Source organism: Etheostoma spectabile, unplaced genomic scaffold, assembly GCF_008692095.1.
Source record: "Etheostoma spectabile isolate EspeVRDwgs_2016 unplaced genomic scaffold, UIUC_Espe_1.0 scaffold00569664, whole genome shotgun sequence".
Lineage (NCBI taxonomy): Eukaryota > Metazoa > Chordata > Actinopteri > Perciformes > Percidae > Etheostoma > Etheostoma spectabile.
The window spans coordinates 23,101-44,558 of NW_022605246.1; the positions used below are offsets into that span (position 1 = coordinate 23,101).

General features: G+C 42.3%; 2 protein-coding genes across 2 annotated transcripts in view; both read left to right on the top strand.

The window, feature by feature from the left end:
* Positions 1-11,440, top strand: part of LOC116685220 (protein NLRC3-like) — a 31,386-nt gene extending 19,946 nt beyond the window's left edge. Inside the window, 6 exon segments of the mRNA XM_032510382.1 lie at positions 3-279; positions 3,384-3,557; positions 4,411-4,584; positions 8,113-8,286; positions 10,850-10,896; positions 11,298-11,440. Coding sequence (XP_032366273.1) covers positions 3-279; positions 3,384-3,557; positions 4,411-4,584; positions 8,113-8,286; positions 10,850-10,896; positions 11,298-11,440 — 989 coding nt within the window.
* Positions 11,441-12,469: 1,029 nt separating this feature from the next.
* LOC116685222 (uncharacterized) lies at positions 12,470-20,946 on the top strand. Its single transcript, XM_032510384.1, has 6 exons — positions 12,470-12,478; positions 12,593-12,810; positions 15,499-15,764; positions 18,442-18,558; positions 18,655-18,796; positions 20,348-20,946. Exons 2-6 carry the CDS (start codon positions 12,651-12,653, stop codon positions 20,944-20,946), a joined length of 1,284 nt encoding a protein of 427 aa, XP_032366275.1. The 5' UTR covers positions 12,470-12,478; positions 12,593-12,650.
* Positions 20,947-21,458: the final 512 nt, after the last annotated feature.

Sequence of the window (21,458 nt, forward strand, 5' to 3'; positions counted from 1 at the left end):
AAAGATGAACAGTGATGAGATCTCTCCTGACAGAAGCATCAACATCTTCCACTGTCTGACGGAGATGAAGGACCAGTCAGTCCATCAGGAGATCCAAGAGTTCCTGAAGTCAGAGAAGAGATCAAAGAAGAAACTCTCTGAGATCCACTGCTCAGCTCTGGCCTACATGTTGCAGATGTCAGAAGAGGTCCTGGATGAGTTGGAAGTGATGAAGTACTACACTTCACTGGAGGGACGACGGAGACTGATTCCAGCTGTGAGGAACTGCAGAAAGGCTCGGTAAGTCCAGATCATCATTTTAAATCAGTGTGAAGCTGAGGCCATCAGTATCAGAGGAAACATCCAGACTTTACACACATGAACAATAGAAAGCTTCCACACTATAAAAGATAAAGCTGCTTATTAGAAATAATTCTACATGTTCCTCTGCAGATGTCTTAGTTGTGTCCAACGCTTTGAGAATGAGCCGATGGAGATCTAAAGGATCTTCTGTCATCATTAGTCCAGCAGACGGCCTTTAGACCGTGGAGACAGAGGCAGCTCTGCAGAGATTACAGATACAGTTATTATTGGGTCAAGGTTCAGCTTTTCATTAACAACTTTCATTCAGTTATTTTCATCATATTTAATGAGCAGATTCTTGGCTGAGATGGACACTGCTCCATCAGACTGACCAACGGAGCTCATCATCTCTCTGAGCAGTAGCTAAACTTCGCAGGGGGGGCCAGCGATGTAGCATTTACATTTCCATAAGCTCCAGTAATCAACACGACATCAACAAGCAGTGACTAATGATCTTATTAACACTCCTTCCTCAGATGATCACATTAATGTGGGACACAGCTGCAGCGTTAGCAGTTCCTATATTAAGAACCATACCTGGTTCTCCATCTGCCAGGACTCCTGCAGCCTTCCCTACAGTATTTAATGTTGGCCTGTTGTCGACCTGTTTTATAGTTCCCGCTGTGTTCAGGGTCTGGCCAGCGAATGGGGATCCAGGGAGTTTCTCAGGCTTTGGCATTTACCACAGACCTGATCTCTTTGTTCAGGGCCACATGTTTCTTCTGTTCCAGAAAGCAGTCAGGCTGTGGAGTTGTCTCTAGGACACATTTGGACATGTGTCTCCTCTATTTCAGAGAGAGTTTAATTCCCTTTCTGTGGTCCCAATAGTAGGAAACAGAAATCATAGTCTATGCAGCAGGTCAAGGGAACCTTGTACAACTCTGTCATCTCCTTTATATCCAAAGGGAAATGTCCCAAATCACCTTTAAATATCTGAATGAGAATCAATGTACCAGGAAGTGGAGGCGAGCCCCCCACCCTAATGTCTCTAATTATTGTTGGATGTGAGAGAGGAACCAAACATTTCCATCCTGGTTAAATAAAAGCTGCACCTTTACCTGGGCCTGTTGCACGAAACTAGGATAAGGGATAAGCCGGGATATTCAAGTTATCCTGGATAAATTTAGCTTTGACTTGGTTGCACGAAACCAGGTTGAATTAAGCCGAGCCAAGTAACCATGGAGATTTATTCTTTGAGGCTAGCCTGGTCCAGAGCAGGCTAACAGCCAGGCTAAGATTAATCCTGAGTCTCGTGTGTCAAATCAGATGCCGTCTGTTCCGAAATAAACGTGTTTAACAGTATTCCGTTGTCTTCTGCATGCTTTATTTATATTAACAGCGGCCGCTGCCCGGTGCCCGGTGGCCGGTGCCCGGTGGTCGGTGGTTGGTGCCCGATGGCCGCCACCTGCCGGTGGATCTGCGAGTCGCGTCATGTCTCTCTCTCTCTGTAAAGTGAGATGAGCAGCGCAGCGTCGTGGTCTCAGCTTCAGGTTTATACAGGACGCTCCGGAGATTAAGTGTGACGATATTAATGTAGAGATATTCCAGATGATATTAATGTAGCGATATTCCAGATGATATTAATGTAGAGATATCCAGATGATATTAATGTAGCGATATCCCAGATGATATTAATGTAGCGATATCCCAGATGATATTAATGGCACAATGCTCAGAGACCATACATTCATGATTCATGTTCTTGTTGCTTGTCCTTCTCTAATGAAGGGTAGTTTGTGTTACTCCTTAATAAGTGGGCCTATTGTTTTTTTGATATACCTTACATTAGTTTCATAACCTTCTCAATTAGTCTCACATCACCGACTAATAACGTGGTCTATATACAGCACGTATGTAGTGGAGTTTACATTCATCACACACGGGAAAACCACAATGCTTCTTAATCTTTTATTTGGTGCGGTCACTTGTCAGAAGAATAAAAAAACATGAATTGTTTTACAAATGTTCACAGCGTGTATTGAAGTCACTTACTTCTTTTTCTAGTTGTTGTCCCTTTCTGATTGTTCTGTATGAACATTAATGTACAAAGAATTAGACACAGCTTATAGAAACTTTTGCATGGTTGTAAAACATGTTCTCACGTTGTGAATAAGTTTGAAATTAAGCCTAGAGTCCATAGTGTCCATTTCCTGAGGACTTAGTTCCCTCTGCTCACTTTTAAGGCAAAGAATATATTTTTACACTCCCACGCATTCATCGGGTCCGCTATTGGGCTATTTCTCCGTTTGATAAGAGCCGTATTTCCCTTTTTGCATATTCTTCCCCTCCTCGTTAGAAGCTGCTGCTCATTGGATGAAACATATAGCGCATGCGTCTTCTCAATCTCTGCATCAGTAAATCTGGGATCGATACCGTGGTCTATTCGAGAAAGCCGTGAACGTGCACTTATCCTGGTTATCTACACCTGGCTTGACATAGCTCCACCTGTTTATCCCGGCTTGGCAATAGTGTAACCGATTAAGCCGCAATGAGCAGATCACACTAAGTCATGCTTTTTCACTTATCCTGGATATCTTTATTCTACTTTCGTGCAACAGGCCCCTGGTCTAGTTTCCAACGAGGACCATCTTTAGAGATGGGCCGAGCTTTTTAGAGCTCGTTCTTCTCCTTTCATCTGGTCGCCCTAACATTCAAACTGTAGCCAACGCTTTATTTCATCTCTTATAGTTCTCATCGTCCCCAATCCTGGTTTTTCTTCGGCCCCGATGACTGGAGGCGAGCCGATAAAACAGTTCTTAAAAAATAGAAACTACTTGCCAAAAGATTAATTATGATTGTTATTATTGTTGTAAAGGAAGAGGGATGGTTTAAAGATATAATTTTCTTCATCTGAATGATCCAGTATCGATTCCACAGAACGGATCTCTGTCTGTCTGCATGGGGTTTTGAAAGGGTCCCGTGACCTCTGACCTCAACATATCAGAATCAAACTTCAGACTCCTGTCAATCAATACGTGATTTTTAGGATAAAAGGGTCAGATTTGATTATATTTTAAATGTTTTATTATCTGTGATCACAGGCTTTTTAACTGTTTCCTCTCTGAGACTGATTGTGAAGTCGTCGCCTCAGCTCTGAAGTCCAACCCCTCCCATCTGAGAGAGCTGGACCTGCGTGCCAGCGACCTGGAGGATTCAGCAGTGGAGCGTCTGTGTGCTGGACTGCAGAGTCCAAACTGTAGACTGGAGACTCTGAGGTCAGTTCATGTGTTTTGCTCACATACAGTGTATAACTCACTAGGGCTGTTGGAACATATTCTGAAAATTTAATATAATTTGAATGGTAAACAAAATATTTTATTTGACTGCTGAAATTACTAATGAATAGGATTCTTTATAAATGGACATTATATATATAAAAATGTTGGCTAATGTTAGCTAATCTCAGATTTTACACCTTGGCCTACCCACATGTACCAGTAACGTAATGTAACACAGAGATCTTTGAGATTGTTGCTGTGGACTCGTGGTGGAAATTGAATGGGAAAAACACACACACACTCACACAATCAAACACACACACACACACACACCAATCAAACACACAGATGTCTCTGTTATTATTTAAAGTAAATACATTTTTCTGTTTGTTGGTAATGGTCACATCTGTTCCAAAAGATCCTCTCACTAATGGTTTGGATGAAGTTCACCGGCGGAAGTAGAAATATTTCTCCTTGTAGCTTTGGACTGGTGGTGGATTATGAATGGAAACACACACACAATCACACAATCACACAGACACACACGCACAGAGACACCCATACACACATAGAGACACACATACAGACACACACAATCACACAGACACACACAAAGTCCACACACACACACACAACCACACACAAACAGACACACATGCACAGACACAACACAAAGACAGACACACACAGACACACACACAATCACAAACAAACACACACACACAAAGACATGTAGATGAGACAAAGAGACCAAAGCATGTTTCCAATGCAGCTGTTTAAAGGATCATAAAGTTTTTATTGAATTAGAATTAGAAATAGATTTTCATCATCATCATTTATTCTTATCCAGATTGGAGGGCTGCAGGTTGTCAGAGACCAGCTGTGCTTCTCTGGCCTCAGCTCTGAAGTCCAACCCCTCCCATCTGAGAGAGCTAAACTTGAGTGACAACGAGCTGCATGGTTCAGGACTGGAGCTGCTGTGTGGTTTTCTGGAGAGTCCAGACTGTAGACTGGAGACTCTGAGGTCAGTTCCCTGACTCTGTTACTATTAGAGATCTAATATCTTTAATTAACAACTGAAACTAATTCATGTCCAAACAACTTCCATCTACCAAGTAGTAAATGTTCTGTAGTTCATATGTTGATGGTTCTTGTAGTCCATTCAGTCTGCAGTCCCAGAAGACTTGTGTCCATTAACCCTCGTGTTGTCTTCCATCGGCCATCAGCTCGTTGTTTGGAGATATTTTCCTCAACGTTTTGGCCCTTTCTCCTTTGATTTGGAAGGTTTTGTCAGTTTTTATTTGAAAAGAAATCATGGTTGATAAACTTAACATATTTATGACATCCTAACTAATCTTTAGACCTAATATATATGACATCATAACTAATCTTTAGACCTAATATATATGACATCATAACTAATCTTTAGACCTAATATATATGACATCATAACTAATCTTTAGACCTAATATATATGACATCATAACTAATCTTTAGACCTAATATATATGACATCATAACTAATCTTTAGACCTAATATATATGACATCATAACTAATCTTTAGACCTAATATATATGACATCATAACTAATCTTTAGACCTAATACATATGACATCATAACTAATCTTTAGACCAAATATATATGACATCATAACTAATCTTTAGACCTAATATATATGACATCATAACTATCTTTAGACCAAATAATATGACATCATAACTAATCTTTAGACCTAATACATATGACATCATAACTAATCTTTAGACCTAATGTATATGACATCATAACTAATCTTTAGACCTAATATATATGACATCATAACTAATCTTTAGACCTAATATATATGACATCATAACTAATCTTTAGACCTAATATATATGACATCATAACTAATCTTTAGACCTCTCATATATGACATCATAACTAATCTTTAGAGAACAGAAGTTGTGAATTCTTTGGACTAATAGTTCAGATCAGAGGACGTCGAGTGGACCACAGACTGGTTCAGGTCTAAGTTTAGTCCCCATGCTGTTTGTCCAGTTTGACCAAATTTAGTCTGAAGTCCACCTGAGACACATGAGAGAGACATCTAGATAGAAATAATTAAAAGATCTTTATAAGAAGGTCTTTATATACAAGCTTCAGAACATCATATTTACACAACTTCTAGGTTTATATTAACTAAAATCTTCCATTCCATGAACTTTAACTTGAAACATGAATGTCTTCATGGAAATATTTGAAAAACATCAAAATGCCACAAGGAGACATAGAAGACATGTGTAATAGAGCAGAAAACAACATAATAAAGTAGCTAAGCAAAACACAGAAACACATACAGACAGACACAATGTTTCCTGTATGATGTAAAAGTGATTGGAGTAGTCGTTAAGACCAGAAAAGCGCTTTTAAATACAGCACATTTACATTTACATTTACAGACAGACACACACACACACACACACAGACATGTAGATGAAAACAAAGAGACCAAAACATGTTTCCAAATGCAGCTGTTTAAAGGATCAATAAAGTATTTATTAAATTAGAAATTGATTTTCATCTTCGTCATTTATTCTTTATTCAGATTGGAGAGCTGCAGTTTGTCAAAAACCAGCTGTGCTTCTCTGGCCTCAGCTCTGAAGTCCAACCCCTCCCATCTGAGACAGCTGAACCTGAGTCACAACCAGTTGCAGGGTTCAGGACTGGAGCTGCTGTGTGGTTTTCTGGAGAGTCCAGACTGTAGACTGGAGACTCTGGGGTCAGTTCCCTGACTCTGTTACTATTAGAGATCTAATATCTTTAATTAACAACTGAAACTAATTCATGTCCAAACACAACTTCCATCTACCAAGTAGTAAATGTTCTGTAGTTCATATGTTGATGGTTCTTGTAGTCCATTCAGTCCGCAGTCCCAGAAGACTTGTGTCCATTAACCCTCGTGTTGTCTTCCATCGGCCATCAGCTTGTTGTTTGGAGATATTTTCCTCAACGTTTTGGCCCTTTCTCCTTTGATTTGGAAGGTTTTGTCAGTTTTATTTTAAAAGAAATCATGGCTGATACAGCTAATACATATATGACCTCATTACTAAACTTTAGAGAACAGAAGTTGTGAATTCTTTAGACTAATAGTTCAGATCAGAGGACGTCGAGTGGACCACAGACTGGTTCATGTCAAAGTTTAGTCTCCATGCTGTTTGGTCCAGTTTGACCAAATTTAGTCTGAAGTCAACCTGAGACACATGAGAGAGACATCTAGATAGAAATAATGAAAAGATCTTTATTAGAAGGTCTTTATAGACAAGCTTCAGAACATCATATTTACACAACTTCTAGGGTTATAATAGCTGAAGTCTTCCATTCCATGAACTTTAACTTGAAACATGATCGTCTTCATGGAAATATTTGAAAAACATCAAAATGCCTTAAGGAGACATAGAAGACATGTGTAATAGAGCAGAGGACAACATAATAAAGTGCAATGAAGGGTCCTAGTGCAACAACTAGTGTCCCCAGCACACTCAGACTTCCCCCCATCATTTAGAAAGCTATATGACCTCATATCTAATCTTTAGAGAACAGAAGTTGTGAATTCATTTGACTAATAGTTCAGATCAGAGGACGTCAATTGGACCACAGACTGGTTCATGTCAAAGTTTAGTCCCCATGCTGTTTTGTCCATTTGTTGAAGTTTTAAATTCCTTCAGTTCTCTTGTTTTCTGGGTTTTTGTTTCAGTCTGAACAGTTAGACCAAATGTAGTCTGAGCTCAAACTGAGACACATGACAGACATCTCTATAGAAATATTTAAAAAATCTTCAAGAAGTCCAAGGCTTTTTCAAGAAGGTCTTTTATACTTTTATATACAAACTTCAGAACATCATATTTTACAGAACGTCTAGATTATAAATAACTGAAGTCTCATTGTCACAGACACTTTAAAACTCCCTTGCAGGACCAGAGAGAGAGAGAGAGTGAAGCATATTTCCAGTTTAAATGTGTTTAAAGTCTGTCAAGTCGTGTCTGATCTGAGACCAGCAACACTTTAACATGTGGACAATGCTTCCTGTCCAACCTGGTCTCACTCCCAACTCCTAAAATAGTGACATGGGTGACAGTTTGTCACCCATGATCTGATCCTGGACCTAACTGTCCGGTTGGTGTGTCTCATGTCAGCTAAACGGTGTCACCACACCAAAGATTTAGTAGTCGCTGCCTATACAATTAAAATACCATGAAATCAAAAATATAGATTTTGATAACAAGGTAAAAAAGAGATTTAATATGTTTAATGAACAACTGGAACTATTTCATGTGCTAAGATAGAACTATTTCTTTTGTTTCTGTTAATTTCAAAGCATTATCACAAAAATGTCTAATCATTGATATTGATCCTTCACAACAGTCACACACACACACACACACACACACACAGATTATAACAGAGACAAAAGGATATTCCAAATGCAGCTGTTTAAAGGCTCAATACAGTATAGTAATGATTGGAATAGAAATGTATTTTTTATCATCATCATTTATTCTTTATTCAGATTGAGGGGCTGCATGTTGTCAGAGACCAGCTGTGCTTCTCTGGTCTCAGCTCTGAAGTCCAACCCCTCCCATCTGAGAGAGCTAGACCTGATATACAACAAGCTGCAGGATTCAGACGTTAAGCAGCTGCGTGATCTTGTGGAGAGTCCAGACTGGAGACTGGAGACTCTGAGGTCAGTAGAGGGTTGGACTCAGTCCATGCTGGTCTCAGCAGTATTGAACTAAACACAGTTAGTATCAATGCACCAAATAAAAAATAAAAAATAAAAAGCATTTATATATGCTTTTTATGTTTTATATATATATATGTGTATATATATATATATATATATAGATATATATATATATCTATATGTCTTGGGAGTCACACTGTGAAGAAATAATCCTCATAGCTTATATAGTTGACAAAAATAAATACATTTTTATCAAAGAAAGTCCAGACGCTTTTGCCCTAATGACATTTACTTATGCCAATAATCAACATAATAATGTCATATTTATTGATATTACACACAAAGTAATGCTACACAAGCATTTGTGTGTCTAAAACAGTTCTCCTATATGCAAAAATAATAATACACGTAAAAACAATATATCTCATATAAAGCACATACTATTTACATTTCTTCAAAAAAGGCCCAAATAAATGCCAAATCTCAAACCAGTGTGGCCATTTTCTTCTGTAGATATCTATCTTGTGCACTATAGCATCTTTGATCGCATATTAGACTAGTTTGACTGGGTGGAGAGCACTTTTCTTCCTCCATACATGTGGGTGACGTTGTCCACACTCCATACTCTTTGGGTCACGTTGTCGCCCATATATGTGCAAGGTCCCTGTACTTCCATAAACACACGGAGAGGAGAGATGGAGCGGGCAGCTAGCAGCATAAATGAGCGAAAACGCGATGAATTATGGACATAAAGTGGATAAATCTTGGATGAAACAGTTTGGATTTAATGCTCAACGACCCCGAAAAAGGCTGGAAGTTCCAGGCTCAATAGAAAATCACCTGTAGAGGCTAGAGAAACCCGGAAGAGACGTCCGTAAACGCTAACTCGTTAGCGTTTAGCCGCAACAATCTGTGAGTTTCTATGTTTTACGGTTGTTAAATGATTAAACTCATCAGAGGTGCTGTTTTTACTCGGGGGCGAGTCTCTCGGGTTGAACGCTGCAACCAGCTATGAGAGTAAAGGGTTCTAAAATGGTGAAATACTTCAGGCAGCTAGGTTTCTCCCTAACTTAACCTCTCGGCCAGCGTGGTCCTGCTGGCGGGCCGTTTTCTCCATTTTTGGAGACGTTTTCTTCACTCATAAATTGCAAGCATTAAATCTTCATAAACACGATCATGCAGCACATCTTTAGAAAGGTTAAAGTCTCGTGATTCCATTAAGCGCACACACAAAGCATACGGTGACTTATAGCAGTTATAATCATGTTATGAATTGAAGAAACACAGAAAGATTCTGCACCGTTTCTGTCTAAAGTCGAGCGTGCATCCCTACCTTTGTCCTCAAGTCTTTATCCACAGCGGGGAAACATCGTTATCAACTTTTTTCTCCTACATCGCCAACAGTTCAAAGAATAAGTCCATCCAATCCTTTTAATCCAAAACGAGCTGATCCCCTCACAATCTTGTAGATTCTGGCCGAGTTTCCTCGTAAACAAAGCTGAACAGTCCATCATTTTTGGACTTTGATCGCTCCTGCCGTCTGCCCTTAAGCAGCCACGTTGGATCTTTTTACACAGCCGAATACCCTGAAGTTTGAAATTGAGTGACAGCATTTTTCAGCTAATCCGTCTACTGTAACCTGAGTTGTCCCTTATGGAAACCAATCAAGTCGCAGGGTTTACAGAGGAGGAACCTGGGAAAGATTGACAGCTATTCCATCCAGTTACAACTAAATGTTATAAAACCGGCCTCCCTGTGTAGCCAATAAGAAGACGAGTTGATTGATACCAAACCTGACCAGAACATTTTAACTCGTGATGGCTCCAGCTGTGTCAAAGCAAAAATAAGGCCTTAGTTATTGCATTTCACCATTTCATCAATTTATAATTACTTATTTCTATAAGTTTATGCATGTAGTTATTTCAGGTATGTGTGTGAATGATGTGGATGTTTTTTTAATTTGAGAAGTTTTGTATTTTGCTCTTTTTGGGCTTTTTTTCTGAAAGGAAATGAGAAAAACGCAATGTCATATCTATAGAAATAAATTCATATAAAATCAATTTTCTGGATTTTTTCTGTTCTAAGTTGAGACATGTGGCTAGGGACTATGTTAGTATATAGCCCATGTACTATGCTTACAGTAGTGTTTTTTAATCATTTTTCAGATGATTTATTCGGACGGAAATATAAAATCTGTGTTCTAACCTCTGTAGCTCTGTGTCAGTAAGGCCTGGTGTCACACTGCCACTAGAAACTAAAGGTTGAGAGTGTTAACTTCCCAACGACCTCAGGGTCCTCCCAGAGGTCAAAGCATGTGGGAACAGTATCACTTCTTTGGGGGTAAACATTTAGGCGAGAAAAACACGTATTTTTAAGTGTTTGTAAAGAGGTTTTAACTTCACAGAGTGGAGGATACAGAGAAGTAACTTCTTCTGCTAAGTTAGTACTTTTACTGCAGTATTAAAATAAGTTGAGGTTTCTTCAGTGTTAAAGGTTCATCTGATGAGGATTTAGTGGACCTCTCCCCAGAAGATAACTGCTTTATTCATGTTTATCTCTTCAGGGTGGATGACAGAGTCTACAGGGCTGCACCTGCCAGACAGGAAGCAGGTGAGTAAATATCTCAAAGAAACATAACGGGGCTGTTAAAGCAGGACCAGAACTGGAGACTAGCTGCTGGAGCTTTAAGGCGCTGGTTGGTCCCAGTAACCACAGCAGGTCTGCTGCTTTCTTCTTCTCTGTCTTCAGTCTCTCATTTCTGTTAAATGTTGTTGGAGAAACTTGGTCTTGACTTTGTACCGATCCACTTTGGACTTGGTCTGGACTTAACCATGATTTAATATCTCCATTGGGACTTTATTGGAAGTTGTCAGTAGATAACAACAGGAACGATGAGGAGAAAGACCTGCTCCAGAGGGCTCTGATGGACCTCTGCTAGACCTTTATTAATGTGGGTCACCAGGATTTCATAAAGGGAGTTTACCCTCTGCTGTGTCCTCTTGTCTCCCCAGATCAGTCTCCATCAAAGACAGACCCTGATGTGTGTGAGGACAGCAGGGAGGACCAGCTGTCTCCTGATGGTCCAGAGAGGTTGAAGCAGCAGCAGCTTGTGGGTGGAGAGGCTCTCCATCCAGATGTCAGTCTTTCACTTTAACATTTAATTCATCTGTCAGTGGTCAGACTGGGGGGGGGGGGGGGGGGGGTCCTCAGTGTTACCCCCTCCAGGGTTTACTGTTCCTTTACCTTCTCCTCTCTCTCTTCTCTTCCTCTTCATCATCAACTCATTCAATCTCTTCTCTTCTTCCTCATCTCTGAAACCACGAGCTGCTGTCAGACAGTCCTGCAGGCTTCATCTGTGCACGTATACAGAGGAAATAGTGCACGTGGAGTAGAAAGGGAAGTGGTGGATACAGAGGAAATAGTGCACGTGGAGTAGAAAGTGAAGTGGTGGATACAGAGGAAATAGTGCACGTGGGGTAGAAAGGGAAGTGGTGGATACAGAGGAAATAGTGCACGTGGAGTAGAAAGTGAAGTGGTGGATACAGAGGAAATAGTGCACGTGGGGTAGAAAGGGAAGCAGTAAGGATCCTGTCACATAGACAGGACTGTGAGTTTGGGGGGGCAGTTTCTAATAAACTCTTCTTCTTCTTCTTCTTCTTCTTCTTCCAGGAAATGTCCCCCTTCACAGCTGAGCTGCTGACTGAGTCTGGAGAGACTTCATACAGGTAACCCAGTCCTCCAATGCCCAGTCCTTCATCATTCAGCAGCTCCACTTAATCTAATGTCCCCTTTATCTCTTTTTACTGGATCAGGAGACTCCAGCAGAACTGCCCCCCCCCCCCCCCCAGGTCCCCTGTCCCTGCTTCCAGATCTTACCCTCCACTTTTAAAGCTCATTCCCTTCTTCCTCCTGCAGCAGCTGCTTCTCTCTCGTCCAGAGAGACTTTCTGAGTCAGCAGTGATCCCATTTCTAGTTTTAGGACTTTTGACCAGGACTAAAGCTGGAGTAGTTTTGTGTTTGTGTTGCCGGGCAGATTACGCCTGACTTTAGCCCCAAATCAGTTGCTGCCAACGTATTTTAGAGCCTGGGTGGATGCTGACACGCTGGTTTTAGATCAGCTGAAGAATCCCTGATCTGTGTGTCAGACGGTCGGATGATCGCAGGTTGTTAGTTCAGGAAGGAAGACTGAAACGTGGACAACTCTCCGTACGAGATGAATAAAAACACAGAGCACGCTTTAACTCAACTCACTGTTGGACCCACAGAGGGAGAGCTGGCTTGTGATTGGCCCTTCTGTGTCCCACAGGTTCAGGTGTCCTGGTCCAGGTGTGTTCCGGTGTGCTTTGACTGGACTGGTGTTTGTTATGACCCAGGAGGCGGAGCTGCGGTACAACACTGTCCAATGGGATGAGAACCTCCTCCAATCAGCTAGCAGGATTGCTGCAGGGCCGCTGTTTGACATCAAGTGTTCAGAGGATGGAGCAGTCTGTCAGCTCCACCTCCCCCACTGTGACACCAAGGAAGGTAAAGATAGGAAGTAGTACTACTGCACAGATGTGTACTCATGGGTACTAGTTATACACAAGACTTAACACACTCATCCAGACAAATCACATGTAAAAACAAATCAAAATTAAAGTTGCAAGCAGCATTGGACGGGCCCTTGCGACCGTGCATTTGTGCGAAACTCAGACACGGAAAATCCTCACCAATGAAAAGTAAATTCCCTGTTGAGTTTAATGACACCTCACACAGGACTGTACCTTAAATGGGTCACCAGTTATGAAAGGGAGCGTGGCTTAAGCATAGGGGGTGGGCCAAACCATCACCACTGAAAAAGGAACTCTCTGCTGAGTTCAACAACTCCTCACACAAGGCTCTACCTTAAACGGTTCAAATGTAATGGAAAGGGGGGATGGCTTAGGCATACGGGGCGGGCCAAACCATTACCGATAAAACGCAACTCTCTGAGTTCAATAACTCCTCACACAAGGCTCTAAATTTAACGGTTAAAAAGTTATGAAGGGGCGTGGCCTGCTGTAGTGGCCGTGGTTACATTATCGGGGCCGGCTCAGTTTCACATCGAATGGCATTTGTCATATAAGGCTGATTTCCTGTCGCCAGATGATGGCGCTATCTCCAAATATCAATATAGGCCTTACACCCCCAGGTGTTCATGTGGGCGCTAAGTTTAGTGAGTTTTCGTATACTGCATATTGAGTTTGTCAAAAATGTGCCCAAGAGCAAAGAAACAGGCTAAAACCAATTAGGGAGCACTATAGAGTAACCATACCACTCCCAAGCCTACATGTGAATTCAGTTGAAAGAACACATGGCTGCATGATTTTAGGAGTTTTCATGGATCCTAAAGTCCTCAAACAAGTGTTCGTAAAATGAGAAATTTCACACAAAATTTGCCATATCATAAATTTAAGAAATATGTGATTTCTTCTAAAAAAATACCTTGATAGAGTTCCAGGTAATACGCGTGTTCCCTGAAAGTTTGTATGATAAATTATTACTTTTGTCAAACTCAAGGTGCATGTTAGGGGGCACTATGGAGCCCCCTGTCATCGCCTGAGACCAATCAGTACAGAACTTTGTCATTTTTCTTAGTCTGACATGTCTGCAAGTTTTTGTCAATTTGCCCACATGCTAACAGACTCAAAAATCAAAATGAGAGAGACATGCAGGACGATAATAATAATAACTAAAGCTGCAAGCAGCGTTGGACGGGCCCTCGCCTCCTCGCAGGTCGGGAGGGCTGCCAGACGCCAACGGCATGGATTTGCGCGACAGTCAGTGAAAGCCAAAGATTGATTTGGCTGCAGCTATCTGTGTGTGTGCTTCTGTCTGCGTGTGACCCAACCTGCTCCTTCCTTAAAAAGCTTCCATATGGATGTGTTTTAAAATTCTGTGTTTTTGTCAAATGAAAAGGAGAGAGCATGATTCAATGACTCAATGGCACATGTAGACCACACATTATAAGTTTTAATGTAAATTGGAATGTTTACCAAGATACAACCATTCCTCTTTCAACAGCCACGTACAGGAAGTTTGTCCTCTATAACTTGCGCGGGGTCCACCGAGTCTATATTCAAGTTTTCATGCAGATTGGACTCACAGCCCAGGAGGCGTTAGACAAAGTATGTCCAACTATAAAGTAAAAAAATAAAAAATAAATCTAACAGTGACATCTAATGGCCAATTCACTTAAGATTTGGCATGGATGCTCACGCCGCTATGCGGAATAACTTTGTCTTGTTTGGTGGCAATCGGAATAAATGTTGGCCAGATATGCAACTTCCTCTTTCAAGAACCCTGACAGGAAGTTGGTACTCTATAACTTGCACATTTGTTGCCTATCAAAATTCTTTGGATAACTTTTCATCATGAGTGTTAGTGGATACTAACTGCAAAGATTCAAGAAGTCACGGCCTAGGGGGAGTTTGAAAGAATGTAACACACATGACAATTCATAAATTCAAAATGGCCGCCTTCCGGTTGGGCGGAGCTAATGAAGGTAAATGGGAAAGATGTTCACAATGGTTAGAGCAATATGTGTATCAAATCTAGTGAAGATCGGAGTAACTATGTCCAAGTTAAGGCCATTCCACACATTAGGGGGCGCTACAGAGCCTGCTTACAGGTATGGGCCAAATCACTGAACAGACTCGCAAACCCCCCCGGTGTTTTTTTGGGCGCCAATTTATGTGAGTTTTCGTATATATATAGTACTCAGTACTCAGGCCCTAATAATAAGATACAGGGTAGAGGCAAACTTATTGGGGGGGGTCCAGAGGGAATGACTATGGGTTCATTTGAACTCCAGTAGAACCAGATGAAGGGTAGAGGTGTGTGTGTGTTGGGGGGGGGGGGTCCAGTCCAGTAGAACCAGATGAAGGGTAGAGGTGTGTGTGTGTGTTGGGGGGCGGGGGGGGGGTCCAGAGTGAATGACTATAGGTTCATTTGAACTCCAGTAGAACCAGATGAAGGGTAGAGAGGTGGGGGGAGGGGGGGGTCCAGAGTGAAAGACCATGGGTTCCAGTAGAACCAGATGAAGGGTAGAGGTGTGTGTGTGTGGGGGGTCCAGTAGAACCAGATGAAGGGTAGATGTGTGTGTGTGTGTGGGGGGGTCCAGTAGAACCAGATGAAGGGTAGATGAAGCTTGGGCCAATACCAGCAAAGGTTAACAGGTCTCTGCCCCCCCAGCGCTGCTTGTTGACGGCCTGCTGTCTGTCGTCCACATCTCTGATGATGGGATGAGCATCTTGGAGCCGCTGAAGATCACAGACACTCATGTGGTCCTGAAGGTCCCCCACCTCTCTGCCTTGGGCCTCGTCTGGGATTTCATTAGAAGATTTGTGAACCTCTCGCTGCCGATAGAGGCCCAAGTTCTGCTGATCCTCCGGTCTTCGTACACTGCTGGTCCAGTTCTCAATGTGTTGCTGTTGCCTGGCAACATCCCTTTAAATGAGGTAACGCTGTCTAACATACAGTGAGGAAAATAAGTATTTCACACGCTGCTATTTTGCAAGTTCTCCCACTTAGAAACCATGGAGGGTCTGATGTCCTCGTAGGTGCATGTCCACTGTGAGAGACATGTCCACTGTGAGAGACATGTCCACTGTGAGAGACATGTCCACTGTGAGAGACATGTCCACTGTGAGAGACATAATCTAAAAAAAAAATCCAGAAATCACAATCTATGATTTTTTAACTATTTATTTGTATGATACAGCTGCAAATAAGTATTTGAACACCTGTCCATCAGCTAGAATTCTGTCCCTCAAAGACCTGTTAGTCTGTCTTCATAATGTCCCTTAAAGACCTGTTAGTCTGTCTTCATAATGTCCCCCCTCCACTCCATTTATTATCCTAAATTAGATGCACCTGTTTGAGGACGTTAGCTGCATAAAGACACCTGTCCCCCCCATCCAATCAGTAAGAATCCAACTACTAACATGGCCAAGACCAAAGAGCTGTCCAAAGACACTAGAGACTAAACTGTCCCCCTCCACAAGGCTGGACAGGACTACGGGGACATGTCCAAGCAGCTTGGTGAAGACAGGTCCACTGTTGGAGACATCATTAGAAAATGGAAGAAGCTGAACATGACTGTCAGTCTCCCTCGGACTGGGGCTCCATGCAGGATCTCACCTCGGGGGGTCTCAGTGATCCTAAGAAAGGTGAGAAACCAGACCAGAACTACACGGGAGGAGCTGGTCCAGGACCTGGAAAGAGCTGGGACCACCGTTTCCAAGGTTACTGTTGGTAATACACTAAGACGTCATGGTTTAAATCCTGCATGGCCCGGAAGGTTCCCCTGCTTAAACCAGACCATGTCCAGGCCCGTCTTAAGTCTGCCAACGACCATCTGGAGGATCCAGAGGAGTCATGGGAGGAAGTCATGTGGTCTGATGAGACCAGAATAGAACTTCTTGGTCCTGATTCCACTAACCGTGTTTGGAGGAAGAAGAATGATGGGGACCATCCCAAGACCACCATCCCTACTGTGAAGCATGGGGGGGTAGCATCATGCTTTGGGGGGGGGGGTTCTGCACATGGGACAGGGGGACTGTACTGTATTGAGGAGGACCGGGGCCATGGATTGGGAGATTTTGGGGACCAACCTCCTTCCCTCAGTTAGAGCATTGAAGATGGGTCGAGGTCTTCCAACATGACAAAGACCCCAAGACCACATCCAGGAGAACCAAGGGGGGCTCTGGAAGAAGCAGATCAAGGTTCTGGGGGGGCCTAGCCAGTCTCCAGACCTAAACCCAATAGAGAATCTTTGGAGGGAGCCCAGAAACCTGACTGGTCTAGAGAAGATCTGTGTGGAGGGGGGGCCAAAATCCCTTCTGCAGGGTGTCAGACCTGGTGCAGGACTACAGGAACCGTTGGAACCAAAGGCTGCTGGATCAGATATTAACATGGATCTTCTCAGGTGTTAAATACTTATTTGCAGCTGTATCATACAAATAAATAGTTATAAATCCTACATTGTGATTTCTGGATGTTTTTTTAGATTATGTCTCTCCCAGTGGACATGTCTCTCACAGTGGACATGTCTCTCACAGTGGACATGCACCTACGAGGACATCAGACCCTCCATGGTTTCTAAGTGGGAGAACTTGCAAAATAGCAGCGTGTTAAATACTGATTTTCCTCACTGTATATGTGCTCCCCGTCTTACTCAACACTTTACTTTATCTTCCTCATCAACCTGTACATCTTCACATTGCTCTTTTTATTTTTTCTAAATCTCTGATTATCATTCATGATACTTCCACCTACGATGACTAAATGGTGGCATAAATGAGTCCAGAGTAAAATATCTAGGGATTCTTAAAGAAAACAACCTCAATACTTTATCTAAACTTAATCATTTAAAAATGAAAATATTCAAAAAGACGAGGTTTGATGGATGTTTTAAGAAAGATTGAAATGTATTTATTATAGTCACTGCCAATAAATACTATGCTAATAATATAAAAATTTAGTAAAATGTTTTTGTGGACTTGCTTAGTGTCAACAGGGTCCGAAGTTTAGACTCTCCAAGTTCCAAATATGTGGATAAATGTTGACTTTGTTAGTAAATCTTGGAGGTCTATTGGCCACGTCTCGGTAAATGTTTGTACCATATGGTTGTGTTTTTCAATCTTCACTTTGGTGAAGCTGCAGTACTGATAGCTAGCATTTTCCTCAGGCTAGTTAATTAGCTGCTATGTGGCTCAGGCTAGTTAATTAGCCGCTATGTGGCTCAGGCTAGTAAATTAGCCGCTTTGTAGCTCAGGCTAGTTAATTAGCCGCTATGTGGCTCAGGCTAGTTAATTAGCTGCTATGTGGCTCAGGCTAGTTAATTAGCCGCTATGTGGCTCAGGCTAGTAAATTAGCCGCTTTGTAGCTCAGGCTAGTTAATTAGCCGCTATGTGGCTCAGGCTAGTTAATTAGCCGCTATGTGACTCAGGCTAGTTACTTAGCCGCTATGTGGCGATGGTTGGTAGGAGTCTTCCAGCCTTCCAAATGAAAACCTGATGAACCAGGACCAACCCTCTAATAATGGACCTCCAGTCTGATTGATGTGTTTTTATTCTGGACATCACGTTGTGGACTCTTGTGGACTAAACTAAACCAGTAAATGTCCTGTTGAAGGTCAAAGAGCAATACGAAGACGCCGAGCACATCCCCATCCCTTCCTACTGTGATGTCAGATTCGGTCAGAGTTACAGAGTCCACTGTGAGCCTGGTGTCCACAGGATCCAGCCTGAAGTGAGTCCAGGGTCTTCTGGTGCTAACACCGTCCTCATGTTGAAGACATGTTCCCATCAGCCAGATCTAAAAATGTCTCGTGTCTTCTCGTTTCAGAGGGCTCCATTTCGCTTAAGGTATGGACCAAATTACCATCCGACGTTTCAAGTTCTCCTGGAGACGATCCCAGAGGACGTGACTTTAATATTCCAGGACAGCGAGAGGACAGACGTCTGGAGACGTGACTTGCATCTGAGAGGTGAAGGTTGACCCCCCTGCAGCAGGACTCCACCTGATGTCCCCGTTACACCGCACTCATACCAAACAATAGATATGGAAAGCTCTGATACGCATTCAGAGACCTTCACATCTCGGTCATATGTGGGCGGGGCTAAACTTCAGACGGAGCCACGGTGCCGCTGCTAAATAATCTCAGGAAGGAAGTAGTTTTGGTGGAACATGTGTACCTTCAGAAGTAGTTTTAGTTGTCAACAGAGACTCAGATTGGACAGATAGTCTAGCTAGCTGTCTGGATTTACCCTGCAGAGACCTGAGGACCAGGTAACCATAGTCCTCAGATTGGACAGATAGTCTAGCTAGCGGTCTGGATTTACCCTGCAGAGACCTGAGGACCAGGTAACCATAGTCCTCAGATTGGACAGATAGTCTAGCTAGCTGTCTGGATTTACCCTGCAGAGATCTGAGGACCAGGTAACCATAGTCCTCAGATTGGACAGATAGTCTAGCTAGCGGTCTGGATTTACCCTGCAGAGACCTGAGGACCAGGTAACCATAGTCCTCAGATTGGACAGATAGTCTAGCTAGCGGTCTGGATTTACCCTGCAGAGATCTGAGGCAGGGCTGCCAACTCTCACGCATCGGCTGTGAGACACACGCATTTGACTGGTTTCACACGCGCACACGCCACACCCCCGATGTCTCACGCTGAAGTGTCAACCCGGTCGGTCAAATTTCTGAAAGATGAGTTTATCTATAGATCTACCTGTTGAGCCACTCGTGATCAACTAGTTGTGCTTTCAGAGACTGTGAGGGGGGTCAAGAGCGCTCCCTGTCTGTGGTTTCGAATTGTCGCATACTGAGAACATTTTTGCACGAGCCATCCCAGGTGCATTTCCGCGGCTTCAGGTATGAGCTCTGAGTATCACAGACCCGTCCGTCGCTTCGTGTCCACTCTCTGTAACAATAGAGGTGAGCAGCGCGGCTGGTAGCGTAGCAACTTCAGTTCATGTTAGTGGACTCGCTCTGGGGGGGGGGGGGGGCAGTGACAAGTTGGATCCGTCTAGTCCTCCGATGATGAGCAGCGTACAGCCGCCTCTAAACTCTGTCAGAGACCAGAGACCCAAATGGGCCTTTGTCTGTGCGACGGTCTGAGTGAGATCCACCATATCAGTGGAGCAATGACATGCACAGCAGACTATAGAAAATATGTTGCAAATCCGTTAGCTAGTACACTGACACACTTTCACTTATTCACTATGCAAACACATTTGAGCTGATAAAGTGGGAGCTTGTAATTTTCTATAACTGAAATTTTTACTCACAGAAAATACACACCCATTTTTCTTAAAAATAATAAAAAAATGTGTACACTGATGTTTACATAACTACAATGACAGCTACAAACTTTTTTTGTTTTACATGTTTTTGCATTTTGCAAAATTTACCTTCATATCCACCACCCTTAGTGGTTAGGTTTGTGTGTTTTTTTGACTAACACTTCCAAACACATTAGAACAATGGGACTACAGTGGCTTGGAACTAAAATGACTGTTGTACTCGTTGTTTTCAGATTTCTACCGGTGCACGCAGCAGTTGGACATCTCAGAAGACGCCATAGAAAGCCATGCAGTCTTGCCTTTACACTGCCTTACTACTGGTACATTAATTGGATACCATGCTATTTTTTTGCTTGCTTTCACAATGATATTTAATTGTGGTATCTGTGACTTTAGAAATACCTCAGTTTCTGACTATGTGAAACATTGTAGAACCCATAGAAACAGTAACAAGGCTATTTTTCCCAGTGGGTTTCCAGACTGTGGAAGAAGCTTTTCGTCTTACAATTCTTTTAATGTGCACTTGTCCAGATTTCACCACAAAGGGAGGAAGCTGTCTTTTAATCGTAACATATCTGTGCCGTTAAAGTGTTCTTGGGAGTTTTGTGGCAAAGAATGTGAAAGCATAAAAGGTCTCGTAGCTCACCTTAAGTGTCATTTGCAAGAGGGTCTTGAAGTGACGTGTCCTTATAGTGGATGTGCAAAGGCCTTTAAAGTCATATCCTCTTTTACATCTCATTTATCAAGATGTCACAAGCAGTGTGATGTTACACATATTGATCAAAGTTATATCAGGGAAACAACAGAGTATGCACCTAAAAGGTGCTTTTAATAAATGAAGAAGTAAGTTCTGCTGCAAAACATCAATTCCTTAATTTAGTAAATTATGATTTAGCCCAACAAATATGTCCCCTCACTAATTTCCCCTATGCCTACTCTGTCTTCACCTCTCTCACAGGATGCCTTAGCAGAGCTGCCAAGCACCCCGTGCATCATAGTTATGGGTAAGGAAATGCATGTCTACTATAAAAATATTGGGAGGTGTTGTGTATTTGTTTAATTGAAAGATGTATGTTGTTATTTATGTTTTACAGATGAAGGAAGATACAAGATGTCAGTGGATGAAGTCCCAGTTAACATAATCGGCTGTCCACTAGTTGCTGTGAGCTATATGTTCAGCCTGTATTATGTGCTGAATATAAAGTATCCAACGGGAGCAGCCCTGACTCTGGAGTTCATCCAGAGGTAAGTTTTCACCATCATTTTTGTCCGGTTTATAGTATTATTTATTTTTGCATTTTCAATTTAGACATGTTTGTATGCCACAGGTGCCTGCTGGGGATA

Bases quoted from the DNA above. Each gene is read 5' to 3' on its own strand.
- LOC116685222 (XM_032510384.1), top strand. From the start codon at position 12,651: ATGACCCAGGAGGCGGAGCTGCGGTACAACACTGTCCAATGGGATGAG. The intron at 18,559-18,654 runs GTGAGTCCAGGG...TTCTCGTTTCAG, and splicing joins TCCACAGGATCCAGCCTGAA to AGGGCTCCATTTCGCTTAAG. The intron at 18,797-20,347 runs GTGAAGGTTGAC...CGTTGTTTTCAG, and splicing joins ACGTGACTTGCATCTGAGAG to ATTTCTACCGGTGCACGCAG.